This window comes from Parasteatoda tepidariorum, chromosome 7 (assembly GCF_043381705.1).
Source record: "Parasteatoda tepidariorum isolate YZ-2023 chromosome 7, CAS_Ptep_4.0, whole genome shotgun sequence".
Lineage (NCBI taxonomy): Eukaryota > Metazoa > Arthropoda > Arachnida > Araneae > Theridiidae > Parasteatoda > Parasteatoda tepidariorum.
The window spans coordinates 91383048-91409250 of NC_092210.1; the positions used below are offsets into that span (position 1 = coordinate 91383048).

Below are 26203 nucleotides of genomic sequence, written 5' to 3' on the forward strand. Positions count from 1 at the left end.
GGCAACCCTTTATATATATTACAGCCATGGAAATATTATACATCAGTTATTTCACTAGACTTTGAAAACAACAAATTCTTAGGATCCAGAATGGATTTTTGGGAACAATTGAATGTTCCCGGATGAAGAAAGGAATTTTCGGGTACTTTTTTACTTAAAACAGGTTCTATTTTGAAATAATATAAATCTCTACTCTCTTAAAGTTAAGTTTAATTTTGAAAGCATTAATCTGCTCAATAGAGAAATAGTCTTAGAGTTACTTGTTTTTTGGGTCCCCTCTTTATGATTTTCGCATATTTGACACGCTATAGCACATAAGCAGAATTACTGCTTCTAACAAGGTGTTAGTTTGTGATATTCTTATTTTTGAAGACTAAGAAGAAGGAATGTTTATTAGAAATTTTTTTTCACAAAATTTGGAAAAAAATTAGTATTTGAAAATTTTTTTTTATTTGAAATGAAAGTTAAAAAAAAGTTTGTCTAAGAAAATAAAAACAATTGGAAACAATTTCCTATCAGTGCTTCAGAGGTCATGCTTTTAACTACCGAAGAAAAACACAAAATATTCTTAAATATTGTTTTACACAAAATTTTATGAATTGAATTGAATTAGTTTTGTTTTATGTGAAGTTTTGTATTTAATGATAAAATTAGATTACTACAGTTGATATCGAAGTTAAAGCCAAAGGCAAGAGGGGTATTCCTTACAGAAACACAGAAGGGGTGAGCAATTTGCTTATTTTTGGTGAAAAAGGAGAAGTTCAAAATAACTAATAAGTACTTGCATAATATTTTAACAGCCCTTTATTTATTTTGATGTTTCTCTAGTTATTGATACATCTTGTACACATAATGAATGAGTCATTAGAAATCATTTTTTAGACTGAAATTTTTTTTAAAAATTATTTTTTTGTAGACAGTCAAATTATGCTCTTTTTAAAGCCATACTAACTTAAAAAGAATTTAAAAAATATTTTTCTTTAAATTAAAAAATGAAAAAAAACTTTCAACTTTTAGATTTCTAGAAAAAAAATTCATTTGACCCAAAAATATATAAAATATTTATCAATATTCAAGTGTTAGTATGAATTTAAGCAACATTCTATACTCAAACTAATGAATTAGTTTTAGTTTAATAAAGTTTATTACAAGTGGAGATATCTTGTGAAATGGTGTAAATATAAATATAAGTTATTAGTGAGAACCTTGAACACACTTATCGGATCTAAAGATCGCTATCTAAATCTAAAGATCGCTGGTTAAATCAAGTGGTTATGTTTTACATCCGTTTATTAAGGGTCCTCTTTCCTTTTGATCAAGCTCCAGTGTTCAAGATGGGGTTGAAAAGTCTAAACATGCTTTTAAATCTCTTTGTTTGATTTTTACAAACTATTATGCATATTTTCTCTTCGGCATGCATGTGCGAAAAGTATTCTCTCGATACATGCAGAATACATGCAAAACACATATCTGTCACCCAATCAGAATTTTAAATATAAAGCTTGTGGTATTTTAGATTCTTTTTGACAAAACTTTATCAATACAGTGAGGTAAATAGCCATTTTGAAAGGTGGTTAAATTTTTGTTTTTAGCTTTCTGAAAGATATTTTTGTTTTTGAGTAATTAACATCATCATCCAAATCTGCTTTCATCAGTTTATACTGCAATAAAATTAACTTTTAAACAGGGTTGCCACTCCGCAGGGAGAACAGGGAAAATACATCGAATTCAAAAATCACCTAAAATGCAGGGAATTTTGATTTTTTTCCTTTACAAACTGGGAAAAAACAAGGACTTTTGTTTCTCATTTTTCTCTTTTAGAAAATGGTGACCACTAAGTGTAATCTAGGGGATATTTAATCCTGATATTTCAGCTATACTGAACTATTTCATTTACTATAGCATTATATAAGTATGTTCAGCTGTTTTTCCTGCAATTAAAACTAATAAATATAGTTAACCCAATACAGCCCACACAGTAATTGTCGTTTTCTCTTAATATATTGTGTATAATAAGTACAGGGAATTTTTTTTCTCCAGATTTGAGTGGCAACCCTTTAATAAAACTATAAAAGTTGACAAATATGTAGCTTTAAATACTTAACTTTAAACCACAAATTGCATGTTTTTATTGATATAAAGTTTTGAGAAAAAGTCCCAAGAATGATCGAGCTCTATTTCTCGTAATGTAATAATTCTCCTTTGTTTTTTGTTTTGCTTTCAAGGTATTGTGCTGTGAAATAATACAGTATCATCAAAAGTTTGTTATGCTCAAGAAATAACAAGAAAATGAAAATAAAAACTTTAACCTTAAATCCTAGATGGCAAAGGTAGAGGCCGCAAGTGGAAATTCAGATATTTTATTGATGCTTAAAGTTAATTTATTTAAAAAAAAAAGTATTAAGGAAAAAATATTCATAATTGGATTAGCCTTCGGAAGTGTTACGGTAAAAATTGCAGCTCAGAAAGTTCTGTAAAACTAGGCAAGAATTGTTTGATTTTATGCAGTCAAACCTCGCTATAGTGAACATGGTTTATAGTGAACTCCCGGATATACTGAACAAAATGTTCGCTCCAGTCCCTTGCTATACACATATAATATTATTTTTTGTGAATACAGTGAACCAAATGAAGAGAGGAAATTGGATATTATTAACTTTTTTCTGTCTTTGTCTGATTTTTTTCTTCATTTTTTGGTAATTTTGAAATTTTTACATAAAATACATATACCAATTTATAAAACCATCTATTGATTGGAATGTAGTCATAAGCATTTTTTCTTGTTTGCTTCTTTTATCTCAGTTTCCCCTCCCTAAATTTTTTGTCTACAAGACGAAGAGTATTAAAATATAGAAGTGAACACATTTTTTGTTACTTCATATTGTTTTTTAATCATTTTTGTATTTCTTTTTAGTGGTAATTTATTTAAATAATGTGTAATAAAGGGGAGCAGATCGGAAAAATGATTTAAAATTGTTTGCAGTACGGATATAGTGAACCCCCGGTTATAGTGAACCGAAATTTTGGTCCGTTAAAGGTTCACTGTAGCGAGGTTTGACTGTATGTTATTTAATTATCTATTAAGAGATTAGAATTTCAAAATTTAAGCAAACCAAAAATGATGAACTGCTTGTTATTATTTCCAATGCTCTAGAAAATTTCAAATTTTTTCTCTAACTAATAAATACTTGTGTGCATATTTTTGTGTTCTTAAGTATTTGTGTCAAAAAATTATTTTAGCGCATTTTAGGGTTGATCTGTTCATGGCTAATATTGCTGATTTGCTTAATATTGTTGAGATGTAATGATATGTAAAATGCCCCGTGGCAGAATCGCGGCGACAATGTCACAGAAAGTTTTCTTGCAGAAAGATTTTTCTTTTGGGAAAAAAATAATGGTTTCCTAAATCTATAGTGTTACGATGGTATTTTCGATGGTTATTGATATTGATTTCTACGTGGTTTTTTGAAATCTGATATTTTTAATACAATGTTTATTACAACAACTGAATCTCAAAACGAAACACGCATTTGAGTGACTTCTTTTCAAAGAGTCCTATTTGAATGATTTCCTCGTGGATCCTTTTTTAGTAGTTACTACACCAGATTTAATGATTTTTAATTAGTTCTTTTTTAATGTGATTATGATTTGCAACATGCGAAAAAAGAAATAATAGTGCATTTTTCTCCCACAAAGTTCCTATAAAAAATACCCTCCTTAGTGTTAGAATAAAAAATATTTCATATTCTTTTTTAAAAAAATTTTATACAATTTATTTTATCCAAATAGGTTTTTTGTTTGAAAACACAATGTTTTTGTTACTTTTAAATTAGTAACTTATATATTTGTTATTATTGAAAGTATCTTGCAGAAAGATATTAGTGCCCCTACAGTAGAATACTTTCGAGCTTTCTGCGACAATTCTCTCTAGTACTAATACCTTTACCGAGAGAAATTTTTAACAGCAGCAAATATAAATGTTGCTAATTTAATGTAACAGAAGTGCTTTCTGTTTACAAAATAAAAGCCTTCATGTATAGAACAGAACAATATATATATTTTTTGAATTATAAATATAAGAATTTTTTTAAAAATCTAAATATAAAAGAATGCATATTCTAATAGTATTGGCGATATTCTCCTGCTCTAAAAAATATTTTTGTAGTTAACCTTTTTCAAATTTTTGCTATTTAGAAATAACTTTTTATAATATCAATCTGAAATTCTAGCTAAAGCCAATCATAGCAGAATTTTTTTATTCTCAAAGGAAAGTAGAAAAAAAGAATCATAAGCGTTTTTTCCTACCTCCTATATGCGAGAAAGGCAGTTTTTAAATATAATTCTGCAGAAAGGGGAAGGAAAATTCTGCAGGTGAAAAAAACTTACACTTCTTTGCTTTGCAAATAAAAAATCTTTCTGCTGGAACTCCTTAATGTTCCTCGACAATGGCACCGCGTCGCCACGGGGAATAGAGCTAGAGAGATTTGTCTCATAAAGCTCGGAAATGTTTTTCCACATGGGTGAAATGGTTACACAAAATTCTATACAATGCTGTTCCAAGGTTTGTCTTATAATTTCTAATGCATTTGCAAAATGAAATAATTATAGGAAATAAATTTTAAATTTAGTTGGCAAGAACCGTCTTCCCACTCTGGAGGAAGTATTGGGTCTGTTGTCTTCTGGATTCCTGCGTGGTGGAATCGGTTTCCTAAAAGGCAGTGCTGGAGAAATGATCAAAGGTAGTTCTTCCGTCAGTCGAGAAATTAGAGTTGGTGTTACACATGTAAGTAAAATGAACATTTTGTGTGTTTTTAATATTTATTGTATTTCTAAAGTTCCCTAGCCTTTTTTTTTGCACACTGTAAATTGCTGCGATGGCTGTCACTGTGTTCAATCTCAGTTTGTGCTCGAACAGATCGATGGGTACCAGCTTGTCTGGCCACCAACACTCTAGTTGTGGAGAGAGTCACATCAACCATGTCAGCCTTCATCTGTGTTAAGGTACCACACCATAGAATCGAGTTAACATGTCTTATATACTAGGGAATTGGAATTATACGTTTGTAGTGGTGGATACACTACAGTATTTCCTCACCAGAATTATATCTGTGATAGAATTCGATGAACGGATACCACTAGTTGATTATTTACTATTTCGTGTGAAGCCGGGAGAGCTGTATTAAGATCACCTTACTTTTAGAGTGCCGATCGCGAGAGCTGTATTAAGTTCGTGGTCGCTCCTGTGTTGCCTTTACCAGTCGAGTGTATACGCTGTGTGTTGCGTGTGATCGAGACTGAGTAGCAACTGCAGGAGGAAGTGAAGAATGTCGTAGTCACATGTAGCAAGTCAACTGTTCAATGTGGACCATTCATCGAAGTAGGCCTGTTCAAATAGTAGGGGGTGTTTCTGCCAAGGTAGGCATGTTCACATAACGTCCAAAGGTCACCAACGTAAGGACAGTAGATATCGACAATGTCAACCTTCATCTATGAAAAGGTACCCCACCGCAGAATTGAATTGACATGTACTAGTGAATTAGAATTATATTATTGTAGTGGTAGATACACTACACTGGAGCATTAACGTCTATGACCTATCCTGGCTGTAGCAAAAATGCTTTACTTTTACGTACAGTACAATTATGGGCTCAGGGGATTCTCCTTCCAATGAACTGAACCAGGTTCGAATCCCAGCAATGGGAGGTTGATGCAAATTACGCATCCGGCTTGCACTGAGCACAGTGCTGATGTAAAATATCCTCAGTGGTAGACGGATCATGGGTTAACGTCCCCTTGTCTTCAGGTTAACCTTCAGGAAACCTGGGGGGTGTTTGTGGTTTTCCTCTTTACGTAATGCAAATGCTATCAAAAAAGTCCTCCATGAAGGCAGATTTCTCCCAATACTTGATTCTGAAGTTCCCTTGTCCTCTGGATTGTGTTCAAAATTACAAAGCTACAGAGTTGAACATTAGTAGTTGTAAACCCAAAAACTGTTTAGGTCCCGCAGTGGACCGATTGTAACAACACGGTTCCCAGTAGAACACAGAAGTAAAAAATCACTGGCTGCGGTCAGTAAGCCAGTGGGTGACCACTTTGATCAGCCAGCGTAAGGACCGAGGGTGCACGATATTCGTTAAGCTGTTCTGCCGTATAGTGTAGGACTTTGCGCACTGCTGGATATTCAGGGTTTTAAAGGTGGCCCAGGTTGGTGCTATCGTTTCGTAAAAAGAAAATTATATCTGTCAGAAAAAGAACCACTGCTGGGCAAAACTTCCAGAAAATCGGAAAGAGAAAAAACAAATGACTAAAAAAATGCAAATTACAAACTTGGACGTAACACCTTTGTCATTTGATTGCCCTGCCAGTAGAACTGTTGATAAAACAGGAACAAAGAGTGTTCCGATAATTACTACTGGGAATGAGAAAACATTGTTTACTTGCGTATTAGCCTGTACAGCAGATAGAAAAAAACAAAGTCCGATGATTATTTTTAAGCGGAAAAAATGACCAAAAGGCAATTTCTCCACCAATGTAATTGTGAACGCAAACAAAAAAGGTTGGGTGTGTGAACAAATAATGATAGATTGTTCGTTGGATTTGGTGTGGAGAAGGTGGCCTGGTGCTTTTTTTCAAAGTAAAGGTTTGCTTTCAATGAACTCAATGACTTCTCACCCTCTAGAGTCTGTGAAAAACAAGTGTAGGAAAGTATGCACATCGCTCGTCATAATTCCCGCTGACAAAAAAATTACAACCCCTTGATTTAGGGCTAAATCATTCGTTTAAGGTGGAAATTTGTAGTCAGTGGGGAAAATGGATGAGTGATAGGCTGCATGCGTACACTGAAAGCGGAAAAATGCGCCCTGCAAGTTGTGAAGAAGTTGGTATCAAACACCTGGGGAAAGGTTGAGGCAACCACGATAACATCCAGATGTAAGAATGCTGGACTGAAGTTTTGCTTGAAAGATGTTCCTTCCTTGATGTGGATGAAGGTGACATAGAAAATGAACTAGATGATGATTTACAATGTTTGTTTTGTTCTGACAATGAGGAATCCGATTTCGATGGTTTTAAATAAATATATGATCTGAAATATTTGAAAAGTAAATAAATAAATGCTGATTTATTTTTATGTTGTGATTAGTTTATTTTTTTATCGTATGCACGTCCTCTACTTATGATTTTGATTGGTTATACATATTTCTTCTGCAAGTAAGTATCATTCTAAATTCTTTCTTTTTATAAAGAGTATACATAAGAAAACAGATTTATCAATAACTGTTTTCTAAGTATAGAGTTTATATTTTAAAGATTATAAATTTTTAAGTGTATTTTCACGCTTGTGATATTTGTTAACAATCGATGGTCGATCGAAAAAAACGAATGTGAAGCCTATAAGAAGAAAGTTGAAATTTTTAGCGATGTTTTTCGTGGGTGCGGCCTGTATGGTGGTGTGGCCGCCAGAAATTACTCTACTGCTTCTTCCTTGGCTCCACAGACAGCATCGTGATTCCCTGTGTAAATACTGGAAATTGTGCTGCAGTGTGTATATTATTTTGATCATTCTTTGGTGAGTGATTACAATTGACTAATCCAATTGTGTTAATCAAGTGATACGTGCTCGTTAACTGTTTGCTACTCTGGACTCTGACGTAACATTGACGTCACCTTCTCTTAGTGCTAATCTGAATTAGACTTCCTTGTTGTGACTGATCCTTCTATTGCTGAAAATAGAGTGTCCATTTTGCTTTGGCGTCCTCTTTGAGATGCCTTTCTTGGTGTTGGGAGATTCATAGCATCCTGTACACTATTGACTACTTTACTAGAACATCAGTTGGCTAACAATCGTGCTTCCACTCTAACTCATCACTCTTGTTAACGATCATTCACCAAACTGCCTGATTGCTTCCTACAAGTGCTTAGATTGAGTCACCTGACCAATGTTGATAAACAACAATTAACAATCTCAACATACATCATTGATCAATTTGATGACTGCTGATCATTAGGTGTTTACATTGATCTATTTACTTTATGTGTAGGTGTCACGTGACTACACTGACAGCACCACATGCGAACATGTTTAATATTTGAGCAATTCTCGTCGCTGCCTAGTTTGCATCGCTAGTTCGCCTGGAGTACTGTCAAAGAGTGAGTGCCTTCCAGCACCTGAGCTCCACATTTCCACAATTACCTGTGAACACCATAGGATCGCCTATTGTGTTCCGCCGGAACAGTCGGGACTAAAGCCGAAGCCTTTTACTGGTTCATGGGTGTTAGTGTTGAAGAAGGTGAGTTGAAGTGCGACAATACCGTCGATAACCGCGACCTATATAAGTTCTTTGTCAGCTTAATGAGTGACTTATTCCTGACAATTATAGCATTAGATCACTCTGTCAACTCATGTACTAAAGAAAAGTCACTTTGACTGTTCATCTAATGAGTGGAGGTTTGAGCGAAGTTGACCTTGGCTTTACTGTGTTAGGTATTTTCTGCTAAATCCCTTCTATTTTTAATTTGAGATTGATATTTTCCTGTTTGATTGCTATTTGATCATATCATATTATACCTTAAATTTTTTATTCTGTTTACCTACTGTTTGTTTACTAAGTTTTAGATTAGTTATGACTTGTCATTTTAAAGTTTCTTAACTATTGTTTTCAATATTTTAACCTATTTATTGCCCTTTCTGGCAAACTTTGCATTTTAACTTGCTTACTTTTAAATTTTACAATGTTTTAGATTAGTTTAAACCCAGTTTTTACTATTTATTAATCTTGTTGTATCTTGCTTATGCACCACACTTAACCACATTTTACCTTTCAAAATCGTGGCTTTGGAATCGAAATATGATCTGGATCACCCACCCATCACTACACTGAGAGCGACCGTGAATTGAACAAACAACGACCCTATTGACTGCAAAGGTATAATGATTACTCACTTTTTCACGCCTGCTGTGAACCTCATGAACAGAATGACTGCTGTTGTCCAAAAAATCACTGGTAAATCGCCGACAAGAAAGAGGTAACCGACACAGTAGATGAATTGATGAACCTTAAGAAGTAAACAAGACTCGACCATCGCAGTTTAGAACACCAACAAGATAATATCAAGAAATAGATGGATAGAACCAAGGATGCAGTTGAAGATACTATCGATAAAAGAAACAGATCATCTGCAGATGTGTTAATGATCTTAATTTTACCACAATTTTTGTAGCTATTGCTTGCTTTTATGTATTATTCTTACACATGAATTCTGATGATTACCCCATTACTTATGTTTGTCAACTGTACGACTTGGTGAATTTTAATGTCACTCAATTCTTCCACCATAAAGTAACGCTTCAATAAGATAGACATTGCTGAAGGCCAACATGTACTGTTTTATTTCTATTTTTGTTCAACTCTGGGCTGTTGCCAAGAAATACTAATTGTAAAATGATTTTAATAAGCGCTATGGGCGGGGCTCCGGCCGATGGTTGGTCGGCCGGGTGCCGTGGTTTCGGACTGTGCTCTCCTCTGAGGGACTGTTGCGGCGGCGAGTGGACTCATTCGTGTGCTCATTTTTTGGGTGGGACGAAACAACAATTCTTATTCTGAATTGATGAAACAAAGAACGTGTGAAAAGAACTAATAGTTCATAAGTTCCAAGAGTTTTTATTGATAGGAAATAGTATTTTTGGCTTATACTCATCTATGCATTTATCACTGGATATCTAGGGTTATAAGATATTGATTTTTACTCTGAATTGAATTAAACTAGGACAAGTAAAGCTAAAAGTTTAGTTATAGTATTAGCTTTACTTGTTTTAGTTTATTTCAATTTAATAAAGTTCCAAGGGTTTTTATGAATAGGAAATAGTATTTTTGGCTTATACTCATCTATGCATTTATCACTGGATATCTAGGGTGATAAGATATTGATTTTTACTCTGAATTGAATTAAACTAAAACAAGTAAAGCTAAAAAGTTAGTTATACTATTTTTAGTTATACATTAAAAATAGTTAATATGTTTCTTAAACAAATACCAGTAATTTCATTTGATTTTATAACTACATCAAACAGCCAACCAAATTTTTTATTTTACAACTACTAATGTTCAACTCCGTAGCCTTGTAATTTTGGACCCAATCCAGAAGACAAGGCAACTCCTGGATCAAGTATTGGGAAATTTGCCTTCGCGGAGGTCTTTTTTATGGATCTAATTTTCATTTGCGTTACATGGAGAGGAAAACCTCCCACACTTAGCCAAATTTCAAAGGGACCCATGATCCGTCTACCACTAAGGATACTTTAGGTCAAAACTGTGGTTGGTGCAAGCGAGATGCGGATTTCGTATTGACCAGCCATCCCTGGGATTCGAACCCAGTCCACCACATTGGAAGTCAAACGCTCTATCCTGAGATATTTTATTTTATATCAGTCATTGAACAGGCGCTCCAATTTTGGGTTTACGACTACTAATGTTCAACTCCCCAGTCTTGAAATTTTGAACCAATCCAGAAGACAAGGGAACTCCTGGATCAGTATTCCCAGAGATATGATTTGTTATGGCAATATGGAGGACTTTGTGACTCGACCGATTTACTGTGCATCAGTCACCATTAACTACACAAGAAGTCTTTGGCTAGCGGAGATCGAACCCACGACCTATTGAACATGTGCCCAGTGCCCTTCCAACCAGGCTATCCCGGCTTCATAAGCATTTGCCAAAATGCTATTAAATTTAATTTTACTTGCCAAAGCGGTGGTTCATCAATTTTAATAACAGCTTGAAATACTAATTTTGTGAGAAATGCTTATTATTTTCTAACTGATGGCTCTGACCAATCTGTAGTGTTTCTACCACTACAAAATTCCAATGCACTATTATATAAGACATGTTAACTCAATTCTATGTCGGGGTACCTTTCCATAGATAAAGGTTGACATGGTCGATAACTAATCTCACCACATTGGTGTCCTTCGGAAGTGATGTGAACATGCATACCTTTGCAGAAACTCCCACTTCGATATGAACATGCGTACCTTAACAGAAACTCCTATTTCGATTTGCTGTTGAAAAGCTTACCTGCTACTTGTGACATTATCCACCTCCTCGCTCTGTTGCTACTCAGTCTCAATCACACATAACATACAGCATATTCAATCGACTGCTTAAGGCAACACTAGAGCGACCAGGACCATGAACTTAATACAGCTCTAACGATCAGCACTCAAAAGTGCAGTGCGCTTAATACAGCTGTCCCAGTTTTTCGCAAATCAGCAATGACTCTACTAGTGGTATCCGTTCACCGAATTCTATCTTTCATTCTCTTGTCCTATTGGGTGCTCTGTTTTTTCCCCAGTTTTCCTTACAGTTTCCTATTTTGCATCCAGAAAAAGCTAGCTGAAATACTGGGAGATTGGAGTGCTGGAATGGAAGCTTGACTTAGAACTAGGATTAATACCCTAATGTGGCTCGTCTGGTCTTGAGTATGATAATAATGTGATTACTACCGCGGACATAACTTACCTCTGAATATGTTTTATGTTCTGCTTTTTAAATGAATTCCATTAATTGTTGGTACAGTAGGGAACCGATTATCCGGAACGATCGGGACCATCGCTATTCCGGATAACTGATTTTTCCGGTTTTTGGAATCGCTTCAAAAAGCCGTTTTTTTAGTGTTAACCCAACTAAAAAAAAAAAAAAATTGGAAATAATCTTAAAAAGAAGAAAAAACGATGAAGTAATACACTAATGATTATTTCCAAAATGATGGTAAGGTGAACATCTTTCAAAAAAGAAAGAAAAATCCTAAAATCTCATGAGGAAAAAAAAGGAAATTTCCAAAAATGGCGGGAAGATTTATCGAATTTCGTTCCGGTTTTCTGGTTTTCCGGTTTTCTGATTTCCGGATAACGGGTTCTGTACTGTATTTTTACTTGTTGTTCTTCAACGACTCGTTATTGTAGATGCCAATAAATGTTCGTTTGTCTCATTTCATGCCACAGAGTTTGAATGAGCTAATGCAGGTATTTATTTGAAATTGTATTCCTGAAATTTACTGGTTACTTTGAATATGCACGGACTGGGATGTGGTTTGCAACCTAATAAGTTCTTTTTTTTAAACAAAATGATTATCTGCAATACTGAGATTTTGATGTAAAAAGCCAACCAGTATTTTTAGGAAACATATTTGGCATATATTCAAAGGTACCTTCGTTAGTCTATTCCTTTATCCAAGTATTCAAAACCAGACCATATTCAATAGGGTATTAATCCTAGTTAAGTAATTTAAAATCAGCTTTTTAATTCTTCTGGTACATTTCTGCTTGACGTTCCTAGATGCGGAGAACTTAACACTAAACATACCAATACTTAATTTATACTTATTTCAGATGACCGGATTTTATGTTTCTTGATTGAATGCATGAAATATGGATGTTAGGATGGAAATAAACAAAAACTTTTTTGTAATTAAACAAAATTGTATATTGCCAACTTTCATGTATTAGAAACACAAAGAATAAGAATTTTTAATTCATTGCTCAAAGCATTTTTTACATATACAGAGTGTTTCCATTGTACTTTTTCAGCAAACATATTTCTTCTCAATATTACTATTTTTATAATTCTTATAGCAGGGGTCTGTCTAGTTTTTTCTGTGAAAATTTAGACATAATTTGTGAAAATTATAAATTATATTAAAAAATCAACACAAAAATATGAATTTATCGTTTCTTACCCGATGTAAAAATAAAATTTTAAGATAAAGTATTTCGTGAAACTACCATTTTTCCTAAAGTTGAATTTGTGAAGGTACCGCTAAATGGTAGAAAATTTGGCCTGGATAGATTTCTGTACAGTTATAAGAATATATAAGAATTATAATTCTTATAATTATTCTTATAATTAAAATTATTTCTTCTAAGAACTTGTGCTGTCTGGATTGTTTTGACATTTTTCTGGGTAAAACCTAACAGTTAGTTAGAAATGAAGTAGAGCTATCAAAATAAAATATAAGCTACTTACTAATACATTTAGTTTTTGCCACTTTTTCTGACACAAAAATGCCAGTCTAAAATTTTAGGTATATTCTTGAAATTTGAATTCGCAGTTATTCTGATTGAACCAACTACACAACAGTCCTTGCAGAAATGTGCAATGAGTTGAACACGCATTACATCGTAATTTTTGATCCGATAACCTCATAAAGCAATAAATTGTTCTCCTGGTAAAATGACCTATTGTGGTAGAAATAGGTATACAACAAGCATTATTCGAAACAAACAAAAAATAATTATGGTAATAGAATATTAACTGTATATAATTGTTAGAAAAAGCCATGAAGTTAAATGTGCGAAAACGATAAGATGATAAGCGCAATTTTGATGAGAAAGTTCTTAAACGGTCATTTGGCCGGTTATGATATGTTTAGTGTTAAAGTGCTTTAGGCGACCTAAAGTGGCCCTGTTTTTCCTTCAGACTATATTTGTTATTGTGGTCACTATTTTAAATTTATATGTATTCTGTTTACTTACCAGGCTTACGTTGTATTTATACAAAAGCTTGGTGGAGTGTGGCTCGAGAATAATTTGAATGTGATGTTAACGCACTTGCTAGAACTTGTGACCAACCCGAAGGCTATTCCGACTCACGTGGATGCTGTTTACAGCAGGAAGTGCGTCAACTTTGTCCTGCAGTCTGTTCTCGGTAGAATGTTGTGCGAAAAGGCTCAAGCCTCTGCTTGTAAGGAATTAGTACGAATGGTCTTAAAATATGCAAGTGAAGGTTTGTAGAAAAAATATCATTTTAACTAAGCTTTTTTAATTTTTAAATTATACAGGGTATCAGCGCACCTAGAAAGTCATGGAAAATCATGGGAAGTCATGGATTTCGGTATTGAAAGAAATTTGTCATGAAATGTCATGATTTTAACTATTTTTTTAAAAAAAAATCATGGAAAGTCATGGATTTAGGTTGCCAAAAAATCTAAGTTTTAAAATGGAATTTACACCTCCCCCCATCCAATTTCAAGGTGTTCCAATGCTCTGAATATCTGAATTTGTAACAAAATCTGCACTCATACTCATATTTTATTAAAATATAAAATGTTTTTATCATGTTCTTAAAAATTATGATGTTCTTTCAAAAATTGAAAGAAGGAACATCATTTCTGGAGCTTATAATCTTTTAAACTTCCCTGATTTCAGAATTTTTTTATCTATTTAACATTTATTATTTTTATTTTATCAATTTAAAATTCTAGTTTGGGCTTTTTATATTACTTACTTTTAAGAAGAAATAAAACTGGTTTAAATAACTGCATATATCTGACTGTATTTAGTTATTTGCTTTTGTATTTTTTTTTAGCAATTTTATTGCTTCAACTCTTTCTTTACTGTTTTTTAAATTTAAAATCTATAAATATAAAGATGCAAAGTATAGCAGTTTCGCTTATACCTATCATTTCAATGAATGTTATTATAATGCCTTTATAAATTTTTTCTTGTTTTTGTCGGAGAAAATAGTTACTTCAGTAACAAATGAAAATTTCTTGGAATTATTCATGGAAAGTCGTAAATAGTTCTTGGAATTATTCATGGAAAGTCATGAATAGTCATGGATTTGAAAACTAAAATGTAGCAGATACCCTGATTATAACAGTGAAACTTGACTAGGTTGGCCACTTTTGGTGCATTGCCAGAGATGATTGTGCTCCGGAAAAAATCCCTATTTTTTTCTAACCGCGATCCAGAAGTTTTCGGATACCCGAGGTCCAGAAATTACAAGAAATCATCGATCACATTTATGTATAAAGATTTTTGTATATTTTTCTTAGAAATATTGGAAATAGAATTTATACTTGCCAGCTCTTTTATTTGTAAATATTTTTTCTGGTATAATAATAAATGTGATTAGACATAAAAGTAAAGTTATGCATAATTATCCATTTAAATTATGCTGCATATAATTTATTTTCAATTTCATGTTTTGAAAATATCCAAAATTTGAATTTTTAAAGACATTAATTTTTTTGAAGTGCAACATTAATGATTTCACTGAAAGAAATTTTCAGGATTTTTGAGCTCATAGTCACCCTTGTATTGCTTTTATGGTCAACTTGCAAGGGAAGTAAAATTCTTATTGAAAGCTCAAATTAAAATGTGAACATAGAACAGAGTAAAAATGTTCAGCCATTGTGATCAAAGTTTTAGACTATTTAATATTAAGATTGAAAAAATAATCAAATAGAAAGAATGTCAGCAGTCAAATGGTCAAGGCATCTAACACGTAGCTGAGAGAACGCTGGTTTTATCCTGTCTGACATGAATTTTAATTTTCATTCCTAAATGCTGGAAAATCTGTTAAATATATTTCAATGTATAGATATTTTAAAAAAAAATACTTCTTTAACTAAAATTAACTCTTTAAAAAATTATGAAATAATTTTAAATGTATAATAATTATGTATAATAATTATTGTTTCGTTGTAAGCTAAATAGGCTAACAAAAAAAAATAACAAAAAATTGCTAATTACAAAAAAATAGTTTATTGCGCACAATTAAATATTTAATTATTTTATAGTCACTGAGGCAGATATATTCAATAAAGAATATTACGTGGTAGCCCGTCTGGTCCACATCACCCAATTTATACTTTTATAGTTGTCTCATACTTTTTTTTTCAATTCCTACGATTAGTGTCGCACTCTCCCTATGTACAGTACAGAACCCGTTATCCGGAAATCAGAAAACCGGAAAACCAAAAACCGGAACGAAATTCGATAAATTTTCCCACCATTATAAAAATTTTTTTTTTTTTCCTTATAAAATTTTAGGATTTTTCGTTCTTTTTTGAAAGATGTTTACCTTACCATCATTTTGGAAATAATCATTAGTGTATTGCTCCATCGTTTTTTCTTCTTTTTAAGATTATTTCCAAAAAAAAAAGTTTTTTTTAGTTGTGTTTAACAATAAAAAAACGGCTTTTTGTAGCGATTCAGAAAACCGGAAAAATCAGTTATCCGGAATAGCGNATTAAGATTGAAAAAATAATCAAATAGAAAGAATGTCAGCGGTCAAATGGTCAAGGCATCTAACACGTAGCTGAGAGAACGCTGGTTTTATCCTGTCTGACATGAATTTTAATTTTCATTCCTTAATGCTGGAAAATCTGTTAAATATATTTCAATGTATAGATATTTAAAAAAAAAAATACTTCTTTAACTAAAATGAACTCTTTAAAAAATTATGAAATAATTTTAAATGTATAATAATTATGTATAATAATTGTTTCGTTGTTAGCTAAATAGGTTAATGACAAAACTGCTAGTAATAACAAAAAAATGCTAATTACAAAAAATAGTTTATTGCGCACAGTTAAAAATTGAATTATTTTATAGTCACTGAGACAGATGAATTCAATAAAGAATATTACGTGGTAGCATGTCTGGTCCACATCACCCAATTTATACTTTTGTAGTTCTCTGATACTTTTTTTTTCAATTCCTACGATTAGTGTCGCACTCTCCCTATGTACTATATATTTATATATCTTGTTCAAATCCTTAATAAAATACTTTGTCCATTCAAGTTCAAATACAGTTTTTTTCAAATTTTAATTCATTCATTAAGTTTAATGAATTAATTTTAGTTTTACATGAGAGAAAAAATTGTAATTATTTTAAAAACAAATAACTAAAAAATTTTTTTTGTTGACTTAAGTAGGAATTGACTTCAAATGTTATTTTTTTATATTACTTGTTTATACATAATGAAATTTAATTGCAATTTATAGGAGTATTCTTTTGTTTAATCACATTTGAGCTCGATATTTTAGCTATATTATTGTTTTGAAGAGTGCTTAGAGCTGATTGATTGGGCTATATATATTTTCAGACTCTAGTTCATCAGAAAGTGTGAGCAAGGAGAGTCAACAGGAGTCTGCCCTGAGCCAACATGTGATTGTATGTGCTCTTCATCAACTGGGATCTTTAATTAATGTTCTGGACACGACAGCGGTGTCTCTTGTTTGTGATCCTTCCCTCTGTGAGTTTTCCGTTCTTTATTCATAATAAGATACTACCTTTTTCCAGAGTGCATACCACTTTTTAAAAAAGTGCTTAGTTTTAGATTTACATTTTTTGAAAGCCCTTAACCCCTTAACGATCGGTTAATTTTCAGGAAAACAGTCACAAAAGTGTCTATTTTGCCAAATGCACATATTTGATTAGTGCTGACATCTAGTTTAAAATACAGTAACTATTTACAATTACCTTAAAAATATCCTGGTACTGCCATTTGGTGTGTAAAATGAGAAATAAAATGTTTTGTGGGCAAAAGAAATGAATAAGTTTTATTCTTATTCGCGCGTTACTACTGGACTCTCCATCCCAGAAATTTCAAGGGAGCGAGAAGGAAGGGGTTAAAGGTGCTTTTTTTTTTATTCGGGGTTTGTTTTCTATCTTTTTAAAAAGAGATTTTTTTGTTTCCATATCGATTGTCATTCTAAATTGCAAAAAATGTGTGATGTTTCACAATTTTCTCTGCAATGTTTATCAGAAACCAGTTATTTTATCATGATTATATAAAGTTTGTAAAAAAGAGTTTCTCCTTTTGTAGCTGTGATAGATTCAGTTTTCTCCATACTGGTGCATTCTAGTTCAGCTGCCAGATTGTCTGCCGCTTGGTGCCTGAGGCTTATATCTTCTGCTGTACCCTCTCAGTTGACCCCTCTCCTAGAGCGTTGTTGCGAAAAGCTTGACCACTTCAAATCATCACCAGAGGCCATTGCTGGCTATTCTGCTGCAATAAGTGCTCTGCTGGGGGCTTCTCAGAGAACACCCCTCGGAATTCCCCACAATAGGGGGAAGGTGAGTATTTTTATATTTAGTCTTTGTTTATTGGAAGCGTCTCATTTCCACACAATTTTTATCAATCAAAATAAGCAAAACGTTTTTATTTTATAAAAGAAAAAAATGATTGCAATTATTTAACAAATGTATTAGGAACAATTTTTAAAATTTCTTGTTACTGTTAGTCTAATAGATAAACATTTATTCTGTCTCAATAAGCACACTAAAAGATTTGATAAAAAGACCAGAGCAGTTAAAGAAAGAAAAAAAACTTATGGACAAGAATAAACTATGAATGTACATAAAACTGTAAGTTAATAATGTTTGAAAAGAACATCAGCGGACAAGATTTGTTGTTTCACTTTAAATTTTTGATGTTTTTGTTAAAAAATCTATTAGATTCTACTGTTTGTTTTAGATTTTTCTCTTGTATTAAATTGGATTAATTATTTACTTTTAAAAGTTTTGAGTGTTTCAATTTTTAATCTTGATTATTAGTGCAGCGTCACGAGTAAAAAAAAAAGAATCTATTTTTATTCATAAAATTATTGTTTGCTCACTTTTATTTATTTATTTTTTATAAATATATTTTATTGCTCTAAACATTTAGTTTGTTAAATGCCATTCAACTTGTGGGAAAACATTGTAGGAAATTGACGTTAATTATCATTATTGTTCATTCATTATTTTTTTATTATTGAATAATGCATGTTTTGAAGTTTGCTACGTTAAAGACCTATTATTCATTATAATTAGACCTATTATTTTCTAGACGTGTCGAAGTCTCCACAGTTTTGAATGTGTGACTTTCCATCTACAGTATAAACACATATTGATTGTGCATACAATGCTTACATATGTGTATGTACAGTGCACAAAATCAGAAACAGACCACCCTGAAATAACTTTTGATCTAATGATGAGATCTTCACGTTCTGGAACTCAATGTTAAAAGTTCAGAGGGGTGACCTCAAATATGTTATTCAATGTGTGCAGATGATATTTTAAGTTACAAATTTGAACACAGAAATATACTTTCTTTGACTAAACATACTTTATTTTAGATGGATTTGGATTTTTGACCCCCAAAATGTAGGATGTAGCCACAATCTGGGAATATGATCCCAATAGTTTGGTTAGGAAAGCTGTTCAAAGTTTGGTTCACCTAATGTTAATTTTACTTTTTGCGTATTTCGCCATATCTCGAGAACTTTGAAGCGAATTCAAATTTTTTGGATTTAATTGTAAAAATTGTTTATCTAAAGATAATTTCATGCAAAAAATAACTTTCAGTAAATATTTATTACTTTTTATTTTATTTAAGAATGGTTGAAAAAGTTTGGATTGTAAGGTATACAATTTTTTACATAACGTTAAAGAATGTATTTTTACATGGCAAAATACTAAATTTGAGCAAAATCGGTAAAAATAGTTCCGGAGAAATCGAATTTTAAAAATACAACTTTTTCAAAATTCGATTTATGAGAAACTATTTTACCGATTTCACTCATATTTTGTATTTTGCTATTGAAAATTGCTAAAAATTGTATACCTTATAATTCAATACTTTTTTTGACTATTATTAAATAAAATGATAAAAAATAATACATATATACTAAAAGTTATATTTTGTATGAAATTATCTCTGGATAATCAAATTTGGTAATAGTGTGCAAAATTTTTAAATTTTCTTGAAATTTTTTCGGGAAATGGGGAAATATGTAAAAAGTAAAATTAATATTAAGAGGTCCAAGCTTTGACTCGCTCTCCTGACCAAACTATTGGGACCATTTTTCCCAGATTGCAGCTATGCCCTATGTTTTGAGGATCAGAAACCCAAATTCATAAAAAAAGTACATTTATTCAGAAAAAGTGCGTTTTTGTGCCTGATTTTGTAACTTAGAATATCGCTTGCACTAATAAATTAGCCTATTTGAGGTCACCCCCTCATACCATTAAGATTGAGTACGAAAATGTGAAGATCCGATAGAACGTGAAGATCCAATCATTAGATCAAAAGTAATTAAGGATGGCCTGTTTTTTATTTGGCGCACTGTACATACATATATTTTATGTAATGTATTTATGAATGTTGGAGCATAAAATGTATGCATTTATGCATACATTTTATGCTCCAACATACTTGCTCCAACATACTCCAACAACTTACTCCGCTAATTATGCTCCGCAAAAAAATAAGGACTGCAAGAAAGAAAAAAATATGATAGAGAAAAAATATTATTGGTAATTGATACAATGAATATTCGAAAAAGAATTAGAATTAAAATTGTGTATTTGCTTGTCCTTAAAAAATCAAGTAATCTCTTTATAAGATAATAAGACATACAAAAGGAAGGAAAAAATAATACATTTCAACAAAGCTATGTGAGGTCATTTTTTTTTCTTTTTTGACCAGTCCCCATATTTTCTAAAAAAAAGTTTTTTTTTAACAGTTGAGTGTAGAACATTTTTTACGGTACAGTAAAAGCTCAATTGAACGAATACAGTATATACAGCAAATTTTAAATTTCTTTCGACAAATTAGATTTTATGTTAACAGAAGTTATGTGGATTCCTTGTGATCACTAAATAATTAATCAAATTAGCAACATTTCCTCTCAATTTTGGTTGTGAATTTTCATATAAGCTAGTCATTACTTTAGCAGCTCTTTCTTAATTTGTTGTTGTTTGTTTACATTTTTTTTCTTTCCGTTTTGAGCCATTAATCATTTTTCTTTTCTTTTTTCAATAATTTTTTTAATGAATTTTGAAAGGTATTTCAATTTTAAGAACATTTTGTTTACGGAATGTTTTTTCTTTTATAAATTAGTGTAAATTTTACTTTGATTCTTTATTTTAATTTTAAATGTCCTCCAATAAGCAAGCATCAATATTTTTCAAGGTATAAAAAATTGCCTTTGAACAACAACTAATCTTTCAATTTTAAGAATGTCAAAAACCTATATGATAATCCAGTGTATATTTGATATTTTTGATTAATCATCATGTTATCAAGTATGTATTTATATTTTATTCATTAATTATATATTTATTTGAACTTTTTGTCTATTTTTTATTAAATTTATAAATACAAATTTATATATATATATATATTTTTAAAAAAAAGTTTATATGAAACATTCTTTCAAAAATTTTTATGGGCAAATTTAGTTTATCCTAGCTATTCATAATTTTTGTTTATTTTTTGTAGGTGATATTTAATATAGCAGAAGACTTACTTAGAAGTGCCTCTCAAAATAGTCGTCTTTCTTTGCAACGCACGCAAGCCGGCTGGCTGATGATTGGCTCTGTCATGACCTTAGGTACAAATCTTGTATTATTATTTAGGGTGGTTACTAAAATCTTACCCGGGCCATCACAAGATAGAAATTGGTGGTATTAGTGACACTATAAATCAAGTGTCAGTAGCTGATCGGGTTTTTCATTTGTTGTTTCTGCTACAAAATCTTGGGTTTGATAATTTTGCATATAAATTTATAACAATTTCAAATGTAAATTCTCTGTAATTTTTCATCTAATTTACTTTAATGACTTTTTTTTCCTCATTTTTAATATTCAATGTAATGCTTTTTTAGTAAATATATAAAATTATACCTGTTTATTAAAATATGATGAAGACTATTTGATTTATATTGTTTAATTTACAATTAGTTTTTACAATTAGTAATTTACCCTTTTATAATTAATTCACTTAAAATTAAAATATTGTTTTAGTTAAACTTATTTTGTTTAATTTTTCAAAAAATCAAATAAATGCATGCATTTTTTTCTTAATGGTTTATTGGGGTTAAATTTTCTTCATTATATTTCTGCCCCTGCTATTAAACTCACACTTTTAATGCATTGGTATTACTATTTTTTATTGCACTTATTTCAAATATATTTAAAACATGGATCAAAAACACATTTTTTTAATCATAAAAATAGTAATGTATCATAAAAATAGTAATTCTTTAGGTTTTACAAAAAAATGCTGACTAAAATGATATAAAATAGATATAACTAGATAAAAGCATTTTTGTTTATGCATATTTTAAAGTTGGTTCCATTGTGATATCTATGTGAAAAAAACTCTCTTTTGAAACAATCTTTGGGCTATAAAGATACTTAAAAAACAATAAAAAAAATATGACTACTAACACAAAATCAACAAATTAAAAATAGGCTTGACCCTTGATAAAATGACCCTTGTGGTCTTGGCAAAAAAACAAAAAAAAAAAAACAGTTGCTATAATGTGTCAGGTTATATCTCGAATGCATAAAAATACCTGCATGGGAACTCAAAAGTACTTGACTAATTTTAACAAACTTAACTCTAATAAGAATTTGGAAAATTGTAACCTAAAAGCACCCTTTAACATAATGCTTCATTGGTGAAAAATGCATTTAAAATAATATGCTTGTTTGGGTGTTTTTTTTTTTTTTTNTTTTTTTTTTTTTTTTTTTTTTTTTTTGAAGAATTACTTACATCAAGATAACTGTGAAGATCACATGTTTTAACTTGAAAACAAACCACAGAAGGGGATTAACCTCTCACTAAAAGAGTAAATACAATTTTCAAACAAGGGAAGTAAAATTGGGCCCTTTTAAGAAATAAAGTGAGAGATTATTAATAAGTGCTTGCTGATATTTGCATCACACAGCGACTTATTCTTTAGAAGATTTACAATGTGTATATTTCTCGAAAACTTTTTGATCTTAAATTGTGAGGAAAAGAATCTATGGTGATGTGTCATTCATTTAAAAGGTATTCAAGGTGTTTTGCATGTATTGTGCATGTTAATTTCTTTGAAACTTTTTCTGAATCAACTTTTCATATTTCGTTAGAATGGATTGGGAGATTCGTTTCGATCATGAGAATATCAAAGCATCTGTATGTCGAAAAGACAAATAAAATCAAGGCATCATGTGAGGAGGAAAAAAGACGAACCTTTACATCGACAGCTCCCGATTCAGACCGACTTGTCGTGACGAACGACTCGTTTTCATTAACAAAAATCAAACTTGGGCAATCGGGATCAGATCACCAAATATGGTAATGAAAAATGTACTCTTGCTTATGACTGACCGTATGCAGCACACCTTGATATGCATGAGCTGGAATAGTGTAGAAAGCGAATAAACAAAAAATAAAGCGAGGGGGGACAGTTCACACTCTTCTTAGACTTTAGATCTTTACCCTTAGATCTTTATTTAGACCTTAGATGTTTAGAATTTTGGGGAGAGAGCAGCAGCCTTTATTTACACAAAGGTTTCTCTTTGTAAAAGAAAAGGCACTTTAAACATTGGAGCAAATTTCTTACTTATTTATTCACAGACAGGGTGAACGAAAGAGCAGTGATTGAAACAATTCATTCCTCCCTCCGCCCCCAAAAAAATTACCTGAATAAATGAATGGCCAGATTAAGTGAAATTTAATTTTGTAAAATAAATGACAAAAAACAAAATGTCGCAAGACACTGTGACATGAGACTTTCATACATCAGTTATTCTAACGTAAGGATCACTGTAATGAGCGTAAACTGTATATTTTTTAAAGGAAATATGAATGACTCCCATAATGTTTTTTTGTATCCAATGAATATATTGTAGGTGCACCTGTTGTGAGAGGTCTCTTACCCAGAATGATGCTGCTGTGGAAGAATTCTTTTCCGAGATCCAACAAAGAGCTCGAGCAGGAGAGGCACAGGGGAGACGCTTTCACTTGGCAAGTCACACTGGAGGGTCGCGCTGGAGCATTGGCCAGTATGTCTTTTCTATACTACTTCTTTTCTTTTTTCTGCAGGTAGGGTTTAAAGTAATCTCTGTTTTTATCACTTTTTTAAAAAAAGAAGTTAGTAGCGGTCAAGAATAACTCAGTTTACAGAGTGTCTATGTCCTAACTTGGTGACCCAGGTTTGACTTCCAGTTACGGCTGGTCAATATAAATTCTGCTCCTGACTCATATTGACCACTGTGCTAATGGGAAATATCCTCAGTAGTACATGGTGTGTAGCTTTTTTAGAAAGTGCTTAAAGGGGCTTATTTTTGATTTTCGTTTCTTAAAAGACCTTAAAGGTGTTTTTTTCTTTGGGTGTTTTTATAAAGTGCTTAATTTTCTCTCGAAAATGATATTTTTATTTTTACCATGGCGATTTTCGCCGCGTATAAAGCGAAATGAAAGTTTTTACAATTCATTCAACAACAATCTATTTTCAGCATACTGTTGGCCCATAGCGTATAAAAGCGCTAATCATTTAACATGTTTGATGCTTGCAAGTTTGGTGAGAACTTTGCTGCATTTTGCAAGATATTCTCTATTTTAATCCTTCATCCCCCACAGAAAAATATCTTGATCTTTATATAATGGCAAATATAATCAAGAAAAGATTTCTTTGTCAGAAACTAGTTATTTTATCATGATCATGTTAAGTCTTTGAAAATTAGTTTGCATTTTGTTAATGTACAATATATAGAGCTTCAAAATATTTTTGAGTGCATAGAAAGTACTTAAAAGGTGCTTATTTTTTGTTGAAAGATTTGGTTAGGCACCCCGTAGTAGATGGAGCATTAGTTCAAATCAGCTTTCCGATGCGCTTACAGGGGGGATGTTTTCATGGTTTTCTTTTTCGTGTTCTTTTCCATTTCCACCAATACTGGTATAAAATGTCCTCAGTGATAGACTGATTATGGTTAGAATTTTCTTGCTGCCAGGCTAAACTCCCCGTGCAATGCAAAATGCCGACTAGTTCTCACCAAAGCTCAGTCCGATATTACTACTGGTTCACACTGATCACAATCTTGACATGAATACTTTTGCCTCCAGGATAATTGTTGGAGGTTTTCTTGATTGTCTTTTGGGTTAGTTTTACCAGAAAGTTCAAAGTTATTTAGCTGTATGCAGCAAATCGGATACAGATTGACTGCTCAATAGGAATTGACCGTTACGCACAATGATGAAATTGATATACAGTATAGGACCCCTAGTCCCGCATCCCGAAATTCGGCATTTAATCCGACCTAATTTTTTTTAAAGAAATTTTTATTGATAAGAGAAAAAAAATCACTAAAATTTTCTTTTTATTTGGAATTTTTTTCTCTTGAAGTAAGTAACTATATTTTATCTTTTAAAAATAAAAACATGAAGAGAAAAAATAATTAATCTGTGTCAAGCAAAACATCTATTCCTAAAGCAGTTGAAATTGAAAAGCAAAAAAATCTGCATTTCCAATGAACAAAATAACGAAATGCAATTTGGGAGAAACTGATCAATCAATCTTGACAGCAGTGCAAGTGCTTTGCTGGTTTGTCCTCACATTTCCCTCTCCTGTTTGACCATAAATTAGCCACACCCTTTTGACATTGAAACTTCTTTCTCACTTGGTGTACAAAATGAATTCTATCCCTTTTGCTGCCTTTTTTAAAATTCGATTTATTAATTTTTTTATTAGTTATTAACTGTTATTTTTTTGTTACTTGTTAACTTGTTTTTTTTATCGTTAATAGTTTTTTGCTTCTTTTTTGTAGTTATTCATTGTTAGTTTCCTAGCATTAATTGTTACTTTTTTTGTAGTTCCTTGTTAGCTTTTTTTTTTAGCGAGGTGAGCGTTTTTAGTTAAAACAGAATGATATGTAAAAGAAAAAACGAGAACAATGATCTCGCACCGAAGAAGGAACGATTATTTCTTTTTCGGAGGATTCGGATTATTTCATCTTGAATTATTTCTTCTTTGGATTATTTCTTCTTGATTATATCATATAGATTATTTTAATTAATGAAATTTATTATTTTAATTAATGAAATTTCTAAAGATGGGACAGTTTTAAATTCACCCCATCATAATCTACAATTTAAACTTAGCTAAATTTATTGGTTTTTCTGAAATTAACAGCGTAACTGAATTATCGTAAAATATGGGCCCCATATTAGAATTTCTGGAAGAGATCCGAAATTCGGCAAATTCCGAAATACGAAATTTTGTCAGTCCCATGAGTGCCTGATTTTGGGTCCTATACTGTATCTTAAAAAATATATAGAGCAGTGAAAACTGAAATAGAATTTTTCTAATGTATAATGATGTAAAAATTTTTTTAAACGAATGCTGATTTCAGTAATTTTTTGTTGTTGTTGCGATTATTTAATAAGTTCTAAAATGTCGGACAGTAATGGCAGTCAAAATGTATTCATATAAGTTTTTTTTCTGGCAAACCAACTCATGTCATATTTTTTACCTATTACTTAGTCTTATCTAATTTCTTCCCTGATATTCCTGTTTTTTTTTCCTTGTGTGTTTAGAATATACAATTTCGACGAATACGTGATTTATTTAAAAAAAAAAAATCATTTGAATTTAG

At 31.6% G+C, this 26203-nt stretch overlaps 2 protein-coding genes across 3 annotated transcripts in view; one reads left to right on the forward strand and one right to left on the reverse strand.

Moving 5' to 3' along the window:
* Positions 1–26203, reverse strand: part of LOC122272596 (monocarboxylate transporter 12) — a gene marked incomplete at its 3' end in the record, with an annotated part of 552146 nt that overhangs the window by 300928 nt on the left and 225015 nt on the right.
* LOC107439530 (HEAT repeat-containing protein 5B) overlaps positions 1–26203 on the forward strand; it is a 116180-nt gene that overhangs the window by 14854 nt on the left and 75123 nt on the right. For both annotated transcript variants that reach the window (XM_043052959.2, XM_071182937.1), the window contains exons 7-12: positions 4629–4783; positions 13535–13781; positions 16893–17042; positions 17616–17866; positions 21060–21171; positions 23462–23614. In XM_043052959.2, the coding sequence (XP_042908893.1) occupies positions 4629–4783; positions 13535–13781; positions 16893–17042; positions 17616–17866; positions 21060–21171; positions 23462–23614 (1068 nt within the window). The remainder of the gene's footprint in view (positions 1–4628; positions 4784–13534; positions 13782–16892; positions 17043–17615; positions 17867–21059; positions 21172–23461; positions 23615–26203) is intronic.